Consider the following 21056-nt stretch of genomic DNA (forward strand, 5'->3'; position numbering starts at 1 on the left):
GAACTTGCCCAGCTGTTCATTTCGGATACATCAAAGTCATGAAGACTTTGATGGATTTGTGGATGAGGGTTGATCAAAAACATTGTTTTAGCGTGCATGCATGCTTTCGTATGTTTTAAGCGAGCGTATTTTTTACCATGCCTGCGCCCAATAATACGGTGAGCCTTATGTATGTGTTAAATACAGAAATCGACCCCGTAGCTGAGACTGTGCCTTTTAATACGGTGCGCCTTATGGTCGTGAAAATACGGTATGCTTGGTGGACACACATAGAAGCAAATCGGAAGTTATGGAGATGAATAATCTCAACAGAAATATGTAGGAAAAAAACTAATTTGTACAGTGGAACGTTTAAAATATGCTGGATGAGTTGTAATTTCAAAGCAATCTTTCGCATAGGAATTTGGCGGTTAGCACGTCTGCCTTTAGAGTCAAGACGTTCCTGTGTGGAGTTTGTTCTCCCCCTGCTTGCATAGGTTTTCTCTTGTTACCGGTACTCTATCTTCTAAACACATCCCCAAAACAAGCATGTTAGGTGAATTTAAAAATTCTAATTGCCCATTGGTCTGAATGTGACTATATGATTTTTTTGTCGATATGTGCCCTGCGATTGACTACCGATCAGTCCAGGGTGTACCCCTGCTTCTTGCCCAAAGTCAGAAGGGATCGGCTCCAGCTCAGCCACAAGCATAATGGTGACAGTCCCTATAAAAAATAGATTAAGACAACAATATAATGATTGTTCTATGATGGTTAAAACCCCAAACTGCAGCATTTTTGCAGTGTTCAACTTTGTAGGGTTTCACTGTACAAATAAATTGTTTACTTTCTGTGGTGTGTGACTTCGCATGCACAGCCCGCCACTGAGAACATTTGTTATTTGCTGCGTGTGTTAGTGAACGTGACCGATGTCAGTCATGCTGACAGGAAGCTCTTTGCTCCACTGCAGCTCTCTTACAGCTTCTCCATTGTAGTGTCAAGAGTTCCTTGTGTCCAACTCCTCACACTGTGCTGCTACGGACCTGTCAGTAGTCATGCAGGTGTAGAATATCAATGTGGTCTCTGGCCTTTGGGGCCATGGAAGAAAGTGTGTGTGTGTGTGTGTGTGTGTGCGTGCGTGCGTGCGCCGGTGTGTGCGCGTGTGTATCAGGCTAGCTGTTGTTTGATTGAAGTCATGCAGATGCTACTGATACATGATGATGATGATGCATTTTTGTTTGTAGCTAAACAAAATTTTATATAATATTAATTAATTTCCCGAACATTAACTTATTTCACAAAGATCTGGCAAATTAAATAATGTTTCCCAACCTTATTTGAGCCAAGACACATATTTTACTTTAAAAAAAATCTTACCGCACACCACCGAATTTAAAATGTCTCCAAATGTACTGTAATAATGATGATTTCGTCTCAATTTAGTCACAAATTTGTCCTGTGAAATTTGGGCCTGTTTAGTCTCGCTTAGTGGTATTTGATAGATAGATGGATAGATATCATAATATATATATATATGTATATAATGTATCATAATTTAGTCGCAAATTTGTCCAGTGAAATTTGGGCCTGTCAAGTTGATTCTTATTCTTTTGTATGAATGGTAATAGGTAGATACACAAGTTAACTGTACCTTCTGTCATTCTCGTGGCTGTCACTACATGTCACTGGCAGAGATAGCTGAACAGAGATACATTATTTTGGTAAATATATATATATATATACATATATATATATATTTTAAACAATTTAAAAGTGAAATCTGATAATTTCCCAAGGCACACCAGATTATCTGTCAAAGAACACTAGTGTGCCGTAGCAGACGGGTTGGGAATCACTGCACTAGACTCCTTCGAGCCGTCGCGAAAGATCTGACATTTTTCCAACTTTGCCTTTTACACACAACCCAGCAAAGTGGGATATTGCTCCTAAACTGTAAGAGCCAACAAACACTAGGGAATCCATACTATGATCAGACATGCTTGGCCCCTGCAGTCCAAATTGTTTAGCACGTGTGAGCACTTCATGCTGTGCTCAAACCCACCACACTTCCAAGGCCCCTGTATGGTTGGAATAGGTGGACTTCGGGCATAGTTACACTGAGCCAGTTCTCCCCTAAGCAAAGACCACTACCATACCAGGCTTTGGCACAATAAACCTGACCCTTCCCTGTCCCACGCTGGCTGACACTGATTTGGGCTTCAGCACATATGCAATTTATTTTGACTCTGTACCTTATTTCAAGTCAATTAGTTTACTTATAGCACAGTATGCAGGTTACGGATGCTCTTGCACAAGTGTGGGCACGCAACATAGACATGGTTATTCCTCCGTAGTTGTTACGAGGTACGATTATTAGCTCCATTCTAAGACTGCACAGATAACCATGGTTTATTAATGTGCAGCAGGTTGTTGAAGCACAAATGTTGAGTAAATACACCATATGGAGAAAAAGTACTCGGATACCTGGTCATTACGCCTACAGGAAGCGAAAACATATGGAGTTGTACCCGCCTTAGCATCGGTTCCACTCTTCTGGGGAGACATTCTATGAGATTTTGGAGTGTATCTGGAGTTACTTTTGTGTCCGTTCATTCAGAGAAACATGATGTTAAACCTGAATCTCCCTTTTTCACATCCTAATGCGGCAGAATTCAGGGTTCTCAAGTTATTCCACACCAAAGTCAACTAAGCATGTCTTTATGGACATTGCTTTGTTACACTGGTAACAGAAGAGGCCCTCTCCCAAACTGTTTCCACAAAGTTAGAAGCAAAGACTTGCCTAAAATGTTTTGGATGAAGGATGAAGAATTCAGGGGAACTAAGGGGTGCAACTCAATGATAAAAGCATCATGTCATGATGTTTGTGAGGTATACATTTTTAACCAAACCGAACCAGCATGCTGAATGACCACATCATTATGGATCTGTGCCGGTGTGTATTTTCAGCTGTCTCACACAGAGTTTATGACACCAACTTTGGACAACCGCACTAAGAAGGTCTTCTTCGCCATTTTACGAGATAACTCGTCAGAAATGTCTCCGGCGACAATGTGCATAAAACATCCCAGTTGGTGCGCACTCCATGCTGATTAGCACATTGCGGTCAAATGCTCTGCTCGCACTGCTCTGTTCTGCTCACTGGCCTTGAGCCTCCTTTCCCATCCTCATATGCCTCGATAGCAATAGTAGCTTGCCAGCACCTGACAAAAGCACTGTTATACTGTTATTGTATGAAGGTGTTTCAAAGTGTCACAGTGGTGTTTAGTTTTGAAATTTGAGTGGAGAGTGGTGTGAAGATCATTTAAATACTTTTTTTTTTTTTTTCCTCGTCAATACTTGCAGCTAAGCAGGGCCGGCTGCCAGCAGCTGCGAAAGGCTTAAATGAGTTTATTTCATGTCGGCTGTGAAAGTGCCCCGTCTGTGTCACGTAGGCACTCAAACAGAGCTGAGGCCCATAAACACAAAGTGCAGCGTGTAAATCCCGGCAGTCTGACGTCTCCCAGCCTGCCCTCGATGAGCTCCTCAGCATGTCTTTATTGAGAGGGCAGGAGAGGAGAATCCTCACTTCCTTCTGGGAAGACCCACTACTAGGTCTACCACCCACCCACCTTTCCTCTAAGGAAAACTACTTTCTTAGAAGAAGACACCCTTCACTTCCTTCTGTTCATAAGCAGTTCATCCTCAGCAAGTTGGAATGCTCACAGAGTAAAAAGTCATAATTACAGTAAATATTTTTATTACCACTGGGGGGGCAGAAGGTTTTCTGAATCTGAATGACGAGCACTTTCATTCATTCATTCATCTTCCATTCCGCTTATCCTCACTAGGGTCGCGCGCGTGCTGGCACGTGCTGGCGCGTGCTGGCGCGTGCTGGCATATATATATATATATACATATATATATATATATATATATATATGCATATATATATATATATGTATATATATATGTATATATATATATATATATATATATATATATATGTATATGTATATATATGTATATGTATATATATATATATGTATATATATATATATATATACACACACACACACACATATCTTCTTTTCCTTTCGGCTTGTCCCTTTAGGGGTCGCCACAGCGCATCATCCTTTTCCATGTAAGCCTACCTCCTACATCCTTCTCTCGAACACCAACTGTCCTCATGTCTTCCCTCACGACATCCATCAATCTTCTCTTTGGTCTTCCTCTAGCTCTCTTGCCTGGCAGCTCCATCCTCATCATCCTTCTACCAATATACTCACTATTTCTCCTCTGGACGTGTCCAAACCATCAAAGTCTGCTCTCTCTAACTTTGTCTCCAAAACATCGAACCTTGGCTGTCCCTCTGAGAAGCTCATTCCTAATTTTATCCAACCTGGTCACTCCGAGAGCGAACCTCAACATCTTCATTTCCGCCACCTCCAGCTCTGCTTCCTGTTGTCTCTTCAGTGCCACGGTCTCTAATCCGTACATCATGCCTGGCCTCACCACTGTTTTATAAACTTTCCCCTTCATCCTAGCAGAGACTTTTCTGTCACATAACACACCTGACACCTTCCGCCACCTGTTCCAACCTGCTTGGACCAGTCTCTTCACTTCCTTACCACACTCAGCATTGCTCTGGACTGTTGACCCCAAGTATTTAAAGTCCTTGCTCTCTTCTCCCTGTAGCCTCACTCTCCCCCCACCACCTCTCTCATTCATGCACATATATTCTGGTTTACTTCGGCTAATCGGCTGTTCGGTTGTTTTTACTTCGGCTAATCTTCATTCCTCTGCTTTCCAGTGCATGCCTCCATCTTTGTAAGTGTTCCTCCACCTGCTCCCTGCTTTCACTGCAGATCACAATGCCATCTGCAAACATCATGGTCCAAGGGGATTCCAGTCTAACCTCATATATATATATATATATATACACACACACACACACACATATATATATATATATATATATATATATATATATATATATATATATATATATATATATATATATATGTATATGTATGTATGTATGTGTGTATTGTATTTGGAAACAAAACATGACAGTGAGTTTAGTTAAACTCTAAACAATTCCAAACTGGGGCCAGAGAAGTATACTCTGCACGGTATGTTGTGCTCACACTCGTCAAACAATCCGTACCGTGGGCGCCAAGAGCATATTAAGGGTTGCTTTGTGTTTGTTGGTTTAGAGTGCTCAAGTGAACAGACATATTTCCAAACAACCTATGTCCTTTGTTGGCTTCCACTTTATTTCTTCCGGTCCCACACCACATCACAGCCACCCCTAAAGGTCTGCTCAAACCAGCCAATAGTTGAATCTAGTATCTTAGGAGCAATAGTCAGGCATTAGCACTTTCCCATTATACTACTTCATCTTGTTTGTCTCTTGGGCGAATGCATAATTTGTAAGACTAGAGCAGCCCTGAGTCACAGCATGCAGATCACAAAAAGACAGAGTGCATGCAGGGATATGCCTCACATGGTATTTCACCTCTGACAAATAGGACATCAAATGCACGCTTTTCCATGACGTCAGCCGGCTTGCTCTCCCCTTTTCTCCTCTATTCTCCTCTCCTAACCCAGCTCCCTCCCCTTGATGCAAATTCCAAAATTGCTCCCTGTGTTCTCTTTCCAAGTGCAGGTCAGTGTGACTACACACGGGCCGTGTGTAGGCCCTACAGAGCGAGACGTAGGTCGTTGGTTTAAAAAAAGCCAGTGAGAGGAGGAGGAGGTGTTGAACACAATACGGAGAGTTTATATTTTCTTTCTTTCGATGACTCGTCCAGTTTAGAGGAATTAGAGATTGTCTTTAACCATGATTCCAGATATTATCTTTAGCTAGATGCCATTTGGCTCAACACCCATCCCATCCACCCCCCTTCCCGGATGCACCTGGTGGTCTGAGTCATCTCTGGCTGCTCTCAGAGTAATTTAATTGCACTCGCTCTCTCCCCTCTTCCCTCTACATGCATATCATGGAGCACTATCACTAGCAACATGACAAGTGGCTGCCATCTTGGTGGAATTTTCAAAAAAAACATCGAATTAGCACTTCAAATGCCTCTAAAATCCTCCGTAACAAATACATTTACAAAAAAAAAAAACAATTACTAAAGTACCTGACCTTTTCTACTCCCCATACTGCTCTTCTCATGAATAATGTTCAATTTGCGCTATTTAAAGTAAGTTTGTTTTTTAGGGGAAGTGATGCAGTTTGAAAATTCACGGTGAGGTTGAAGAGTTGACTTGGCGAACACTTTGGAATTTCGGCCTTTATGAGCTTGAATAATGCCCTATCCTATTCAATTTGTCAAGCGGCATGGAGTGAACTGGGGCTGTAGGGAACAAATATTCTAGTGTTCGAGTAGCTTACTAAAATATGTATAATAAGTATTCAGATTATATATATTTTTTGGTTATGGAAAAATTATGAATACGCAAGAAAAAGTACGCATTACACTTACAAATGAATGACCAATTTTTTTTTTTTTTTAGGTCATCAACTATTAAATTTCATTGAGCAGCAAACTGTGTTCTCTTGTCTAGAAATATGTTCAATGAAGCAATATCAAACAGAAATAAAAATTAATAAAACATTTATAAATCAACTTCAGTTTAAAATCAAAATGGCGGCGGAAGTAAACAAAAACATTGGAGCTCTTGTCAGAATAAAATAAATAATTTGATTCATTTTCATTCAATTTTGAAAATTATGATTCGGGATTCATTAAAACCAGCAGACCCTCCAAAAGCTTCTTTCCCCTCACCATTAAACAGCTGACCCATAATTTCGTTGTGGCACTTTTCACGTTTATTTGTATAGACCTTAATCCTGAAAGAGTTGCAAATGGTTTCACAGGCCCACATCTGGCAAAGATCGACGACATCCGACGAGGAAAAACTCAAAACCCCATTTGAGGGAAAAATCAAAAACCTTGAGAAGGGACCACATATGGGGGCATCCTCCTTTCAGAATGGACCATGCTACAATGGATGTCGAGTGAGCAACATTTATCACCTTGTCTGGTGCTGTACAGTTTTAATTAAGATGGCATAAGAGTCCATTTAAAGAGGTGAAGCGCCACAGGTAGATGCCTTCAGGAAAGTGGTTCTGCGTCAGGACTTGGGCCGGTCAGTCAGAGACGAATCCTCCATAAGAACCTCTCCAGGGAAGTGGTCCACCCCAGATCTTGTCCCAGTTGGTTGGTGCAGAATCCATATAGCAAGAGCCTCGTATTCAGTTGCACATTTTAGAAGTGACTTTTATTGTGGGGAATCTAAGGCACACGTGTGATATAATTATGCAGTCTAATCAGCAACTTGATATGCCACTGCTTTGAGGTGGATGGATTATCTCCACAAAGAAGTGCGCACAGATTTGCGGACAACATCTGAGAGAAATACTGGAAATATTTTGTGTACATTGAAAAAAATATTAGACATTTGCGACCCTAATGAGGAGAAGCGGCTCAGAAAATGGATAGATTGAATTCAGTTTGTGAAAATTGTGAGCAAAAATAAAGGTGTGGCATTTATATTTTGGTTCTATACTATATGGTGGCAGAAAATCCACCCAGCATCACAAAAGCTTTTTTAGTTACTTATCTCGCCATAGTTGCCGGAGAATATTTTTGTGGGAGCAGCAACCTTGAGCGGTCAATCAGGGCTGCTCTCAGTCCAAATTTCATTGGACAACATTTGAATTCAAACCCAATCACTACTGCGGGAACAAAACGTGCTTTATACCATTAACTTAATCAGTTATCAAGGTGACACTCCATCCACTCTGTCCCCCATAAAGCATTATTGCACGTTCTAAAACAATAAACAGAAAGGGATTATTGCGGCATTGGATCCTTTTTCTTCACCATTACCTTGCAGCAGTTGTACGCTTGGCCAATAGGTGTCACTGTTCCCGTGTCAGTGGCATGGGATACCGCGTTGGGATATGTTAAACATACAGTATGTGAAAAACAGGCCTGCCTTGACTCACCGTCCATACATGAAGGTGCTCAGATGAAAGTCTTTTGTTGTTAATAGGGTAGTTGATTAAAGCACCTCTGCATTGGGCGAATCTCCCCCACACGAAAGTGAGTCAACGCTGATGATAGCGGCGGCGGAGTTCAATAGAGGTGAAGAGGCTAAAATGCTACCTTGATTATAACAATTACAGACAAAAAACAGTGTGTTACTCCTCGGGACAGAGTGTTTTTTTCCCCCCTTCTCTCCTGTGATGCAGATGAGTGTCTCTGTGTTGTATACGACCAGACAGAGATCAATGGTGAACGCTGACTCGCGAGGATGCTACGAACGGCTCCCTGAGATGGGCGCTAAGCCGGACTAAGTACACTCTCGCCCTTGTCTAGACAATGCGCATGTGCCGCTCAATCGGCGGCTTTTTCAATAAAAGCGGCGGCATTGTCTAGAGAAAAAATTTACACTCAATTTTTGCTTCCCCATTGCCTTAATCTGCTTTTTACCCACTTCCAGCTGCCACGCTGCAAAAGCAATTTAGCTTTTTCTGAAGCAGAGCTAGCATACATTTCATACTGCTTGACTTTTAAGGGTATCAGTCTACTACATTTTAACACAGAGAACATCAACATGGGTGCTGAATAGTCTTACACACTGGTGGAATCCTTCCTCTGTTCCTGCTCTGACACTATTTCAAAAGTGGGAATATGCTCGGGTCAACTTTGCCCCACATTCTGTATCGGTAGGCAGAGTGCTTTAGAAGAGACTTCCAACTGTTACTGATGGAGTGCCACGCATCGGCATAATACCAGAATTGCAGTTATAAATGACACCCAACTCGGGCAAGGCTAGTCAGATTGTAACCGTTTATGATGTTAGAGGTTTTAGAGTTGCAGGTGCCCCGGAATTAGGCAGTGGCTGTTGCCTCCAAATTTTATTTAAATGTTGCTTGTGAGCCCAGAGTCTGAAACTATGAACTTAGTATCTTTACTTAATGCAGCTGTGTCAGGTATTAAACTTCAAACCCTTGTCCCAGGATTGTAGTGTTCTTTCTCCATTAAGCTTTGTCCGCCTGTAGTCCTCCATTTTACATGATATGTTCTGCATGGAAATCGGCTTTAAGACATGTTGCTCAAGGTAATGATCAAGGTTGTCAACAGATTAGTTCGCTTTTCAAGCAAAGAAAAGGTGATCGCACACATTTTCATGATGTTATGGCCATGTTCATCTTGTTGTAAAGTACCAATAATGTTTGGACACACCTTGTCATTGAATAGCCTGAGAAACTGCATCCAAATATTTCGATTGGTACTGTATCTCAAAAGCACTATGTGGGATATGCAATCCTTCCCAGTTTTATTGACTGCATCATAAATGTCAAACTTTGCACGATGTCACTCACATGCTGCTCTCCCTCTCTTGTAGCTACAATGGAGGTGTACGTCCCCGACCTACCTGTGGTGGCGCTACACGGCAGGGATGTCACGCTAAACTGCTCTTTCAGTCCCACCGGTCCCTTTAACGCATCTGACGTGACAGTTTTCTGGCAGCTGACTGACACCAAGCGTATTGTGTACGGCTACAGCGAAGGACAGCATCAGCTGGCAGACCAGGCTGAAAGCTTTGTCAACCGCACTGGCCTGTTCCCCCACGAGCTGGGCCTGGGCAACGCCTCGCTGCTGCTGAGGAAGGTGGTAGTGGCTGACGAAGGCAGCTTCACTTGCTTTGTCAGAGTAAAGGAATACGGCAGCTCTGCTTTGCTTCTTCAGGTAGCCGGTGAGTTTTGCTTTGTACTGCACACTTTAAAACACATGCACATTTCCATTTTCAACCCCATTTTATGTTAACGAAGGCAACTATGTAAATACATTAAAATTTAAGAAGTATGAGCTGAGCTATCCTGATTATAGATCCTGAAGCAGACTAACATCAACAACCCACTAACCACCAAAATAGCCTGCTCTCATCCTAACGTGCACAATTTTGCCCCTTTTCCGTTCCACGGTACCCACTTGACTCAACTCAACTGCTCACTCTTTTCCATTGGTAAAACCAGGTACTACCAGTTTCCTGGTCAGCAGATGTTCTAAGCGTTCCAAAGGGATACGATTACGAAAAGCATTTCTAGTCGCTTATTGGTAAAGCAGCTTTATAAATACCACACCATTTTAAGAAATGTAGAAATTATGACAAAAACTTGTGCTTTTCATCCTCAATGCAACTATTGCTGTGCCCTCGCTCTGCACACTGCAGTATTACACTCCACAGGTCTCCACTTTGTTGCAGTCATCGGTTTTCTTTCTGACCTCGTTTACCTCTCTGATAAAATGTTTCTCCTCACGAGGAAGTATATACAAGGGGCTCATTCCCATCCATAATTGTTCCAATCCAATTCCAATTACAGTGTCAAAATGGGCAAAATGTCTGGAGGAGTCATATTGTACTTCTTTGTAATTTTACATGTCCAAAGTTAAGATAACAGCCATCGATATTGTATTTTTGGACTAGCTCCGACAGAAAGAATCTTTCAGAGTCATTGCAATCAATTTTCACACACTGATTATTATTGGAGGCTAAGACGATTGTCTTTCTGTTTATGTTGTAGCATGTTGGCACGTAAGCAAGGTCATGGTGTGTGTGTAATGAGACAATCCGATAAGAGTTCAACATCCACAGGTATTTTTTTTACACTCATACGCTAATAGTATGTATCACACAAGTATCATTAGCATGCAGGAAATAAACGTACTAAACAGTTTCCCCAGGGGCACTCAGCTGCTCGTCTGATCAATAAGCGCTGATTGTGGCCTCTGTTGTAGTCAATATCTGCTGACTTTGATTATTGATTGTTGTTTCGATTAATCGGCCTTTACTAACATCCTTACTGTTCACACGGCAACACGGGGCACCCTCTCAGCAGAGACTATTTATTTACTTACAGTGCGGTGGCACATTTTTACATCTATTGAAAGATGGCTGCTCTATTCTCCAAGGATGGATGTGCATTAGGTAGTGTTAATGAATAATGGTTTTTTTCCTCTCTCCCTCCTGGCTGGCGAGAGGGAAAACAGTGTTTCCCAGCAGTGACATGGACAATTGGTTCCATTTTATGCATGAGCGTTATAGATGTTTCTATTTTTAAACAGCATTCACTGTTAATGTCATATATTTCCTTCCTGCTGCGAACGCAAAGAAGCCAATGCTCTCGATTGAAATGTGACTGACAGTCAAATGGACAGTAGGGGAAGTTAGCAGTATATTTATTTACTTGCTAACGATACAATACATTCATGATACTATTAAGGATACGATTTACTCCAATTCCTATATGATACTATTCTCCCCAATTACGCTACAATATGATTCACTCTAATTTCAATACAATTCACTCTAATTACTATACGGTACTGTTCACCACAATGACAATACGATTCGCTCCAATTACTGTGCTGTAAAATACTGTTCAATTCAATTACAATAAAATCTACTCCAAATATGATGCAATACAATTCACTCCAGGTGTGATGTAATACATTTCAATTACTGTATGATAAGAAACCATAAGCTCCAATTACAATATGATTCACTCCTGCTATGTTACTATTTACTCCAATTATGATCCAATTTACTTTATTTACAATACGAGTCATGCCAGTAACACTACTATCTGATCCACTCCAATTTACTTCAATTACAATACAATTTGCTCCGACTGAAACACTATTTGATGCACTCCAATTATGATATGATTCACTCCAATTATGGAATTATGGTACTATACAATTCACTGCAATTATGATGCCATGCGATTCACACCTATTATGATATGATACTCTTTACTCCAACTATGTTGCAACACAATTCAATCCACTCCTATTGCAAACCCCAATTCCAATGAAGTTGGGCCATTGTTTAAAATGTAAATAAAAACAGAATACAATAATCTGAAAATCCTTTTCAACCTGTTCTCAATTGAATAGACTAAAAAAGATAATATATTTAATGTTCAAACTGATGTTATTATTTTATTTATGTATTTATTTTTTGCAAATACATTATTCTCTCTGTTTGAATTTGATGTCTGCAACAAATTCCCAAAAAGCTCAGACAGGGGCAACAAAAGACTGGGAAAAACATGTTTGGAACATTCCACAGTTGAACAAGTTCATTTGAAAAAGGTCAGTGTCATGATTTGGTATAAGAGGAGTATCCCCGAAAGGCTCAGTTGTTCACAAGCATGGATGCAAGGATAGGGTGAGATTCACTGCTTTGGGAACACCTGTGTGTGCAAATAGTTTAACAGTTTAAGAACAACATTTCTCAACATATAATTGCAAGGAGTTTAGGGATTTCATCATCTACGGTCAATAATAACCCAACTTCAATGGAATTGGGGTTTGTATACGATTCACTCTAACTACTCTATGGCACTTGTCAGTCCACTCCAGTTACGATCCAATACATCCATCCATCCATTTTCTGAGCCACTTCTCCTCACTAGGGTCGCAGGCGTGCTGGAGCCTATCCCAGCTGTCATCGGGCAGGAGGCGGGGTACACCCTGAACTGGTTGCCAGCCAATCGCAGGACACATACAAACAAACGACCATTCGCACTCACAGTCATGCCTACGGGCAATTTAGAGTCTCCAATTGAAGCATGTTTTTGGGATGTGGGAGGAAACCGGAGTGCCCGGAGAAAACCCACGCAGGCACGGGGAGAACATGCAAACTCCACACAGGTGGGGCCGGGGATTGAACCGGGGTCCTCAGAACTGTGAGGCTGACGCTCTAACCAGTCGTCCACCGTGCCGCCCGATCCAATACAATTCACTCCAATTACTACGTTTGTATTTATTCCAATTATGACGCAATACACCCCAGTTACTATATGTTTCACTCCAATTATGATACAATACTACTGACGCAAATTATGATACATTTCACCCAAAACACTATTCAATTATATTCTCTCCTTTTAACAAATGATGTGATTAACTCCAATTATGAAGCAATATGATAGAATTCACTCAGGATACAATGGTCATACTGTGAGTAACAGTACTGGTTGTGCTGCCAGTGTACTTCATATCAGTATGCTATATTCACACATGTCCACATTGCTTTTTTTCTTGATATTTCCAAAATGTAGCCAAACATATTGCAGTTTTTCAGGACATGTAGCAATACCTGACATGCTATGGTTACACTCGCTATACAGCAAGGTTTGACCAAGACTTGGTTAAATGTGGTCAAAGTGTCCTAAAAAAGGCTTAAATTTAACTTCCTTAAACTTGCAAGTAACTTGATGGTATGGCAGAGCCCTAGTTAGCAGTAAGCACAGTAAATCTTGTCTCTGTGTCAGAAGTCCAATTCTCACAAGCAGGTCAGACTAACTTAAATCATCTCAGCCTTAGCTCCACCCTATTGTTTGCTGTGCCATGATTGGCTTTGGGAATAGAGCAGCCTCTTTTCTCTTCCACCTTTGTACTCTTGCTTCAGATCAAGGGATTGGGATTGGGGATTTTCGCTCCGGCTAACATTACACCCCCTCCATGTCTACACTCTTTTTACACAGCCTGGGTCATGCCCAAATCTCAGAGACAGCCAATTTCTGCCTACCTTCACCTCCTGGCCTAAACCTTAATTTTCTTATCTTTTTTTTTTTAGGGAGGGGCTCTGCATTTTGGCACTCCAGGGAGTGTTGAGATGCAGCATTCCTGTGTGCCACAGATACGGTGTTGGATTGTGGGATCTTAATCATATCCAGTTCCTGAGATAGTCAAAGTAAACTCTGGATGTTTTGATGGCTTTTTAAATCATCTACCACAGCCACAAATTCGACCCACCAGACAATATTTTTCCTCAATTTAAAGTAATTTCTATTTTTTTAATTCAATATCATGTTTGCTTTCGTAAAAATACCCCAAGGGTCAAGAATTTCAGATATACACGCCCTATTTCTTATCTCGAAGAAATGAGCTCTGCTCATGCAAGTGAGCGACTGCCGAGAAACAGCGGAGGTGCAGAACAGCTCACTCACAGACACGTTTTACTTGGTTGTTTTCACACTTATGTGGGCAGGCATTCCAGAGACCCAACTATTACAAAGTTAATTTTCCATATTACAGCCCCTTTAAATCCTTGTCTTCCATTTTTATCCAGCGCCTTACTCCAAGCCCATAGTGACCTTGGAACCGGAATCCAACCTTCGGCCAGGCGAAGAGGTGGCCCTCACTTGCATGGCTTATGGAGGCTACCCAGAAGCAGACGTCACGTGGCAGGACGGGGGCGGCCGTAACCTGACCGAGAATGTCACCACTTCAGTGGTGGCAAACGAGGAGGGTCTGTTCTCCCTGACCAGCGTTCTGACGGTCGTGCTGGAACCCAACAGTACTTACACCTGCCGACTCATCAACCCGTTGTTGGGGGAGGAGGGGAATGCCTTTGTCACCATCACAGGTGAGTGCTCCTTCGTCAGCCTTTCTCTTTAGGAATCGTTGAAGCCGTTTTTACACAGATGTCACCTCAAAATTGAACATCCTTTCATACATAACCAAGCAAAGCAGGGTAGTGTCCGGTATAAAATACTTGTTGGAGGGTGATAATTGTTTTCAACACAACAGGTTGAAAGAAGTGAGAGCTGCCTATGTTACGACTACTCTGACACTACCACCATAGGCAGAAAATTGACTATTTCACACCCTCACCTGATTGTTTCATACAAAACAGCAGCGTAGTAAAAAGGTAGACCTCAAGAAGTATGATTTAGTTTGGTTTGGTACAGTATACTTCTTTTTGTGTTTCTTTGGCAAAGAGTCCCAAAATATCCAATCTGTACTGTTCTACTTTTCCAAGTTGCTGTTGTAGTACTCCTAGTGAACTCAACTATATTTCTCGAGCGCTTCAAAAAAATGAAAAAAATCTCGATCAATCACAGCTCTAACAAAGTGTAGTTATAAATATTAAACAGAATACAAATAATAATAATAATGGTGGCACGGTGAATGACTGGTTAGCACATCTGCCTCACAGTTCCGAGGACCGGTGTTCAAATCCCGGTCCCACCTGTGTGGAGTTGTTCTTCCCGTGCCTGGTCTCCGGGTAGAGTTCCCTTCACATTGCCGTTTGGCATACGGGAGGTCCAAAGTTTTACTCCCTCTCGTTTGACAGTCTTATCATGTTGTGTGAAGTTACGTTTAGATGAGAGAGAGGAACATAATTTGACATCACTGGCATTAGCTGCAGTGCCAGCAACTGAAGGTTGACTATAAACAAACAACAGCAGTTTTCTAACAGCTGTTAGTTCATCCGTTGCAGAGTAACCTGACATTCCCCATAATGATCAATGGAAAGAGCAGTTAAAATCTCCTGTCTCATGGTGTCCTCTCTCACATAACTTTTCTACACTTTTTCGGCTCTCTTGCCTCTCCATAGGTCCTCCGAGATGCAAGTATTATTCGGGAATGTCAGATTCTCCTTGTTAGGGGCCAAGTTCCTTGTGATTGTAGGTGAAGCATGGGAAGCTGGCTCCATATTTGAAGTGGCCTAGCTCGTTGAAACTCTAGGTAAGTGTCATAAAAAAAGTCCAATAGCAGCAATTTTGCCATAAAAAACGAAACAAAAATCACGGGAAAAAAAAATAATACTAAATGGTAAAAAAGGAGCCGGCACGGTGAGGGACTGGTTAGCCACACAGTTCCAGGGACCGGGGTTCAAATCCCGGGGTTTGCATGTTCTTCCTGTGTCTGGGTGGGTTTTCTCCGTGCACTCCGGTTTCCTCCCACATCCCAAAAGCATGCGTGGTAGGTTGATTGATGACTCTAAATTGCCCGTAGGTGTGAATGTGAGTTCTGAATGGTTGGTGTTTCTATGTGTCCTGCGATTGGCTGGCGACCGGTTCAGGGTGTACCCCGCCTCCCGCCCGAAAATAGCTGGGATAGGCTCCAGCAGCCCGCGATCCTAGTGAGGATAAGCGGTAAAGAAAATGGATGGATGGATGGTGAAAAAGGTGGAAAGCACAAATAAAGGAGAGAGTTAACAGAGCTGTTGTGATGGACTGCAATTCACAGGCACACAACATCAAGCACCGATATTGTCTGCCAAAAAGTATCACGCCTAATAGCTTTAATAGTGCAAACTGTTTAGTACGACGCGGAACAAATACTAAATGGTAAGAAAGGTTGGAAAGTACAAAATACTACTGACAGTATTAGTAGTAGTAATGATACTACTGATACAGTAGCAGCCAAGTTGGTTATTGCACTCAATTGCATCAAGCCGTTACTGAACAACAACCAATTTATCACACTCGACACATCATTCGCAATGACTGATTAATCCATTTATATAACCATCTCATGCTAAATTTAACAGTATTTCGGAACTGTATAGTGGTGGACCAAATTAAACGGCAGCTACCATTTGGTGGAAACTTCCACTGCCACCTCCATTCTACTGAATCCTACCTGCTCAAATTAATCATATTTTGGCTTTGTATGCCTAGAAGTTCTCATTAAAGATGCTTTTTTTAGAGTCGCTTAATCAAATCAATTATCTTGTGGTTGTTTTCCCGTTGTTCTAGATCTAGCTCTGTCTCCTGATGAAAAAAAATCTTTAAAAGAAATTAATACAGCCCTTCCAATTACTGTAGATGAGGTAATCTTGACTTGTATCCTGCTTAGAACGCTATAGTGGCATGGCAATTGAGGCATGTGGCAGAAGTTTGGACTCTCTGTTTGTCAAGTATCTTCAAGGGCAGGCAAGAGATCATGTGGAGCAATGGTACTTTTTGCTAACTTGGAAGGTAACTGCTTTGATTGCCATTTTCATATGCGCTTGCAATTGTGGTTTGACAGATTCTCTGAATTATGTAGGTTGCTAATATGTTGGACTCAACTATATCCCCCGCCCCAAATCCCCCCTTGCCCTGCAGTTGCCCTTCTTTGTCAAGTGCAAAGGGAGGATTGTGTGAGGTGGGCCAAGGCCGGGTCTCAAATGGAAGCACAACTGTGTGAAATAGCTCATAAATTATAGCAGAGCTGGACCGGACCTTCTTTTTGGGCTTGAGCTGGTGCTGAAACTCTGGGCCAGGCGAGGTGGAGGTCCAGCCAGGGGTCACCGCGTGCTGCTTCATTGGGCTGGGAAATGACTGCACTTTCTGGAAACAGGAGGCTGAGTGGCAAGACCGGGCTAAAGTGGGGGGTTGGCCTTCAGCACACTTTGGATGGGCTCTTAAACAGTACAGGTGGAGTCGTGTAGTATTGTACTCAACACATGCTGAGGGTGAAATCTAGTTTTGTACAAGTTCCACTTCAGTCCTGTTGTAATATCTTAAATGATGATACGGTACCCGGTATACGGTATTCTGTTAATATTGTTGATACTTTTGCTGCTGCATCGTTTTGTGAATGAAATGTTACCTTACCTTCCTTCAATGACAACTTACTACTACTACTACTAACTTACTACTATTGTGCAAAAGTCCTAGGCCATCATTAGATGTTTTGTTTTAGCAGTGCTGTAATCCATCCATCCATTTTTTTAATACTGCTTATAATCATAAGAGTCGTTGCTGAGCTGGAGCCTATCCCAGCTGACTTTGTGCAAGAGTCGGTGTACAACCTGGACTGGCTGCCAGCCAATTGCAGGAGACATCTTGGCAAACAGCCATTCACATGGATGTTCACACCTTCGGACAATTTAAAGTCTTCATTTAAACTAACATGCATGTTTTTGGACTGTGGAAGCTGGAGTACCTGTGAAACCCCACAGAAGCACGGAAAGAACATGCAAACTCCACACAGGCAGGCCAGAGTTGATATTCGAACAGCAAAACTTGGAACTGTGAGGCACATGCTGCCCAGCGCCATAATGGTAATTAGAATTCAGGATGGATGTTTGACTACATTTCCTCAATAGACTATGGAGAAGATTAACAATCAAATAATTGTTTGTATAATTTTTTATAGGAATGTCAGTGTCATTTTAAACATAATAAGACTGCTGACAACACAAATTAAAGAAATATCACCACACCTTATTTCTAGTTTGTTTGGTCATTTGTTTATCAGGTAAGTAGCTACTTCCTGGTTCAGGGAGCAGACAGTGAATCCATTCCTGTTTCTGTAGCTTTATCCAGACCCTCACCAAAATGTAAAAGGTATTGTGATCTTCAAGCCAACTGTATCTGTCCTACTATTTACTGTTTGATTGTGTCAAAATTGCAGCTGTGAAACAGGTCATTAAAACATTTGAGTAAATCTTTACATTGCTTTGGAAGGTGGAGAGGAGCTATGCTTCACAAATGTAGCAGCACCCTTATGATTGACAGATTTTTGTTATTATAATTTAAAAAAAAAAAATAGTTTTCTCAGCTTTCTCTATTCTCAGCTACAATGTACCAGCGGGTATAGTCCAGAACTTTAACACCATTTTCAATTTCCTGCAGACCATCGGAGGTCTCCAAATTAGATCCATATGGATCAGTATGATTTGCTTCGTGGGTCTTTATTTGAAGCAGCACGGTCTCTTATTTCCTCAGATCATTCTCCGGAACTAGATAATCTGTCATATAATGAATTTTGAAGAAGCTGGCCAAGAGCAGAACTAAAAATAAAAAGAAGACTTTGCAATCGTAGTCACAATAGAAGATAGAAGATTTAGTATTTAACCGTAAAACACGCAAATCCAGGAATACACAAGGGAAGATCCTTCATTCAAACAGTGGTAATTTTTAACAAACGGGGGCAGTTAAAAAAACAAACAAACAAACAAAAAAACAAGAACAGTAATTTCTTAGTGGACACGCCAACACAGCTCGACAACGCTTGCTCATAAACATGCAGAAGATATACAGTATTTTGCGCGGGGGCTCGTTTGAAAGGAAAATGTATGTGTTTACAACAGCTGCTGTGTGCTTAACAGTCACTGTAATTAATTTTGACCCAGCAGAACTCTTCTAGCAGAGTAGCCGAGTGGATTGCGCCGAGCTCGAGTTCACACAGCGCTTGTTGTGCAGACACGCACATAGTGCACCACTCACTGCACACTCTACAGTTGTAGCGACTTTTGGGTCGTCCAATCAGGGGTCGCCACAGCGAGTCACTTGCATGATTTGTGTGGCATTTTTTACAACTGCACATTTAATCATATCTTCTTGATTAGTTTTGAAAGTCAGCAAGTTTGAAGTGGAAAAGCAATGATCCGTGTGAGCAGTCGGTTTGTAATATGTTAATACCTCAATCGTTTGCTTTGACTTTCTGTCCTAGGTGATTAACTCATTCAGTACTAAAATCTTTAGCAGCTTTAGATGTGTCAAGCATCTCAGAGATGTTATCTTTCTAAACCCTCATTCTACCTCTGGAGGGTTGTGCTGGAATAGTATGGATTTTGCAGTGTGGCTCCATTGTGGGGGAGACCCTAAGGAATGGTGGGTATTAATGAATAGGAGAGTTGGGAAGAGACATGTTCAAGTCCTCAAATGAGCTCCTGTTTTCCTGCCGGGGTTTTGCCTTCTCACTCTCATCATCCCCCTTCCAGTCTGACCACTTTAGTCTCTATTAAAAAAAATAAAAATAAAAAAAGAAAATGTTTGGGATTTGTATATGTCAAGAGTGCATTCTCATCATTTACTACTGATCCCCCCTGTGAAGATGGAAATTTGGCTGTGTATCCAATCATCCGGGCTGTTGTCGTTGCCAGAGAGTGTTTTGTTGATGGCTTGATTTGAAACGGGGCGTAATTTCCCAGGTATTACTACGCTAGCGCAGCATTTAGTGGCCAAGTGTGGAAAGCGAGCAAGAGTGGAGATGAGGCAGCAAGCGGGAGTCAAGGCGAAAAGTGGATGACACATAACATGATGGAGTCCAAAGTGTTTGCTGAGCTGGCCCTGACACTGACAAGAAATTGACTTGGTGATGGGCGAGTGAGATAACCGGATGATTTGTGCGAAGACTTCCTGCCAGATAAAAAATTTTGGCTGGTTGATTTATGGCTGTGCAACAAGAGCAAATACTGCTCGTAAGGGTTTGGTGTTTTTGGTATTTGGTATATTTTTCCTGTTACAGCTGATATAAACTACTGGTGTCTTCACATCTAGTCCTGTTTTAAACCAACTCGGCCATCTTGGGGTACTTTCACACTAGCACCCTTCACTTGATCTCTTGTTCGTTTTTTCTGTTGGTGGAGTTCATTTGGTCTTAGGTGAACAGAGTAACTCGGACCAAATCAAGGGTTTGAATGTGTGGTTCGGCCGTGATGAGAAACACCTTATCACATATGTAACAAGAAGTTTTGATAAAAAGATGAGACAGTTATCTTACTGAGTGTGTCTTTCATTAAGTGTGTTACAGGGCTAGCGTCTTAAATTAGGATCATTTGGTTTGGACAGCCCTTAAAATGCACTTGGCTATTTTCTCATGTATTCAAGCCTCATAGAGTTTCCTTATAATTGTTGACGTTATTGTCAAAAGCCAATATTTCTATATTTTGTGTTTAATACCGCTATTTGACAAGACTAGTCTGGATACGATTCTTCCTGTTTGTATTCAATAAAAGAAGAACATGTGTTTTTACTGACACATTTGGGTTGATGGGGGGGGGGGGAAACACCCTTAATGTCTATCAAAAAATAAATTGGAAATTAAGTGACTGTAGTGTATATGGGGGTTAAATTAAATGTAATTATATTGGAAAAAGATACAAAGGAAGGTAAACGCCTGCGTTCACTTCCGGGTTAGTCCGATTTACGCTTTAACGTGAAAATCAAACTAATTTGTCTTGTAAAGGGGAACGACGTCACTTTTTAGATGTATAAAGCTTCAGGACAAAGTGACGACAAAGTGAGACAGCAGTCTCGTAATTTGAAGGTTGCTACATGAATTAGATAAGAGTTCTTGATAACCAGAGGTATTTTGTCGAACCCAAACACGCGCAAATGATACAGGTAGTTAATTTTTATAGAAATCTAACATGGGAATCTACAAGGGAACAATGCAGAAAAACACAAAACATTGGCAAAGGAGACTGACTTGTGATATGAGAGTGGAATGAGTGTGTAGTGACAATGCAGAAAGCTG

General features: G+C 41.5%; 1 protein-coding gene across 4 annotated transcripts in view; it reads left to right on the forward strand.

Moving 5' to 3' along the window:
* cd276 (CD276 molecule) overlaps positions 1-21056 on the forward strand; it is a 143076-nt gene that overhangs the window by 15075 nt on the left and 106945 nt on the right. For 3 of the 4 annotated variants that reach the window (XR_009787410.1, XM_061765674.1, XM_061765673.1), the window contains exons 3-4: positions 9406-9756; positions 14143-14439. Coding sequence is in view for 2 of the 4 variants with exons in the window: in XM_061765674.1 (XP_061621658.1) it covers positions 9406-9756; positions 14143-14439 (648 nt within the window). In the remaining 2 variants the exon portion in view is untranslated. Of the gene's footprint in view, positions 1-9405; positions 9757-14142; positions 14440-15414; positions 15546-21056 lie in introns of all 4 variants that reach the window. The other variant, XR_009787411.1, reaches the window with a different exon arrangement.

Source organism: Phyllopteryx taeniolatus, chromosome 2 (assembly GCF_024500385.1).
Source record: "Phyllopteryx taeniolatus isolate TA_2022b chromosome 2, UOR_Ptae_1.2, whole genome shotgun sequence".
Lineage (NCBI taxonomy): Eukaryota > Metazoa > Chordata > Actinopteri > Syngnathiformes > Syngnathidae > Phyllopteryx > Phyllopteryx taeniolatus.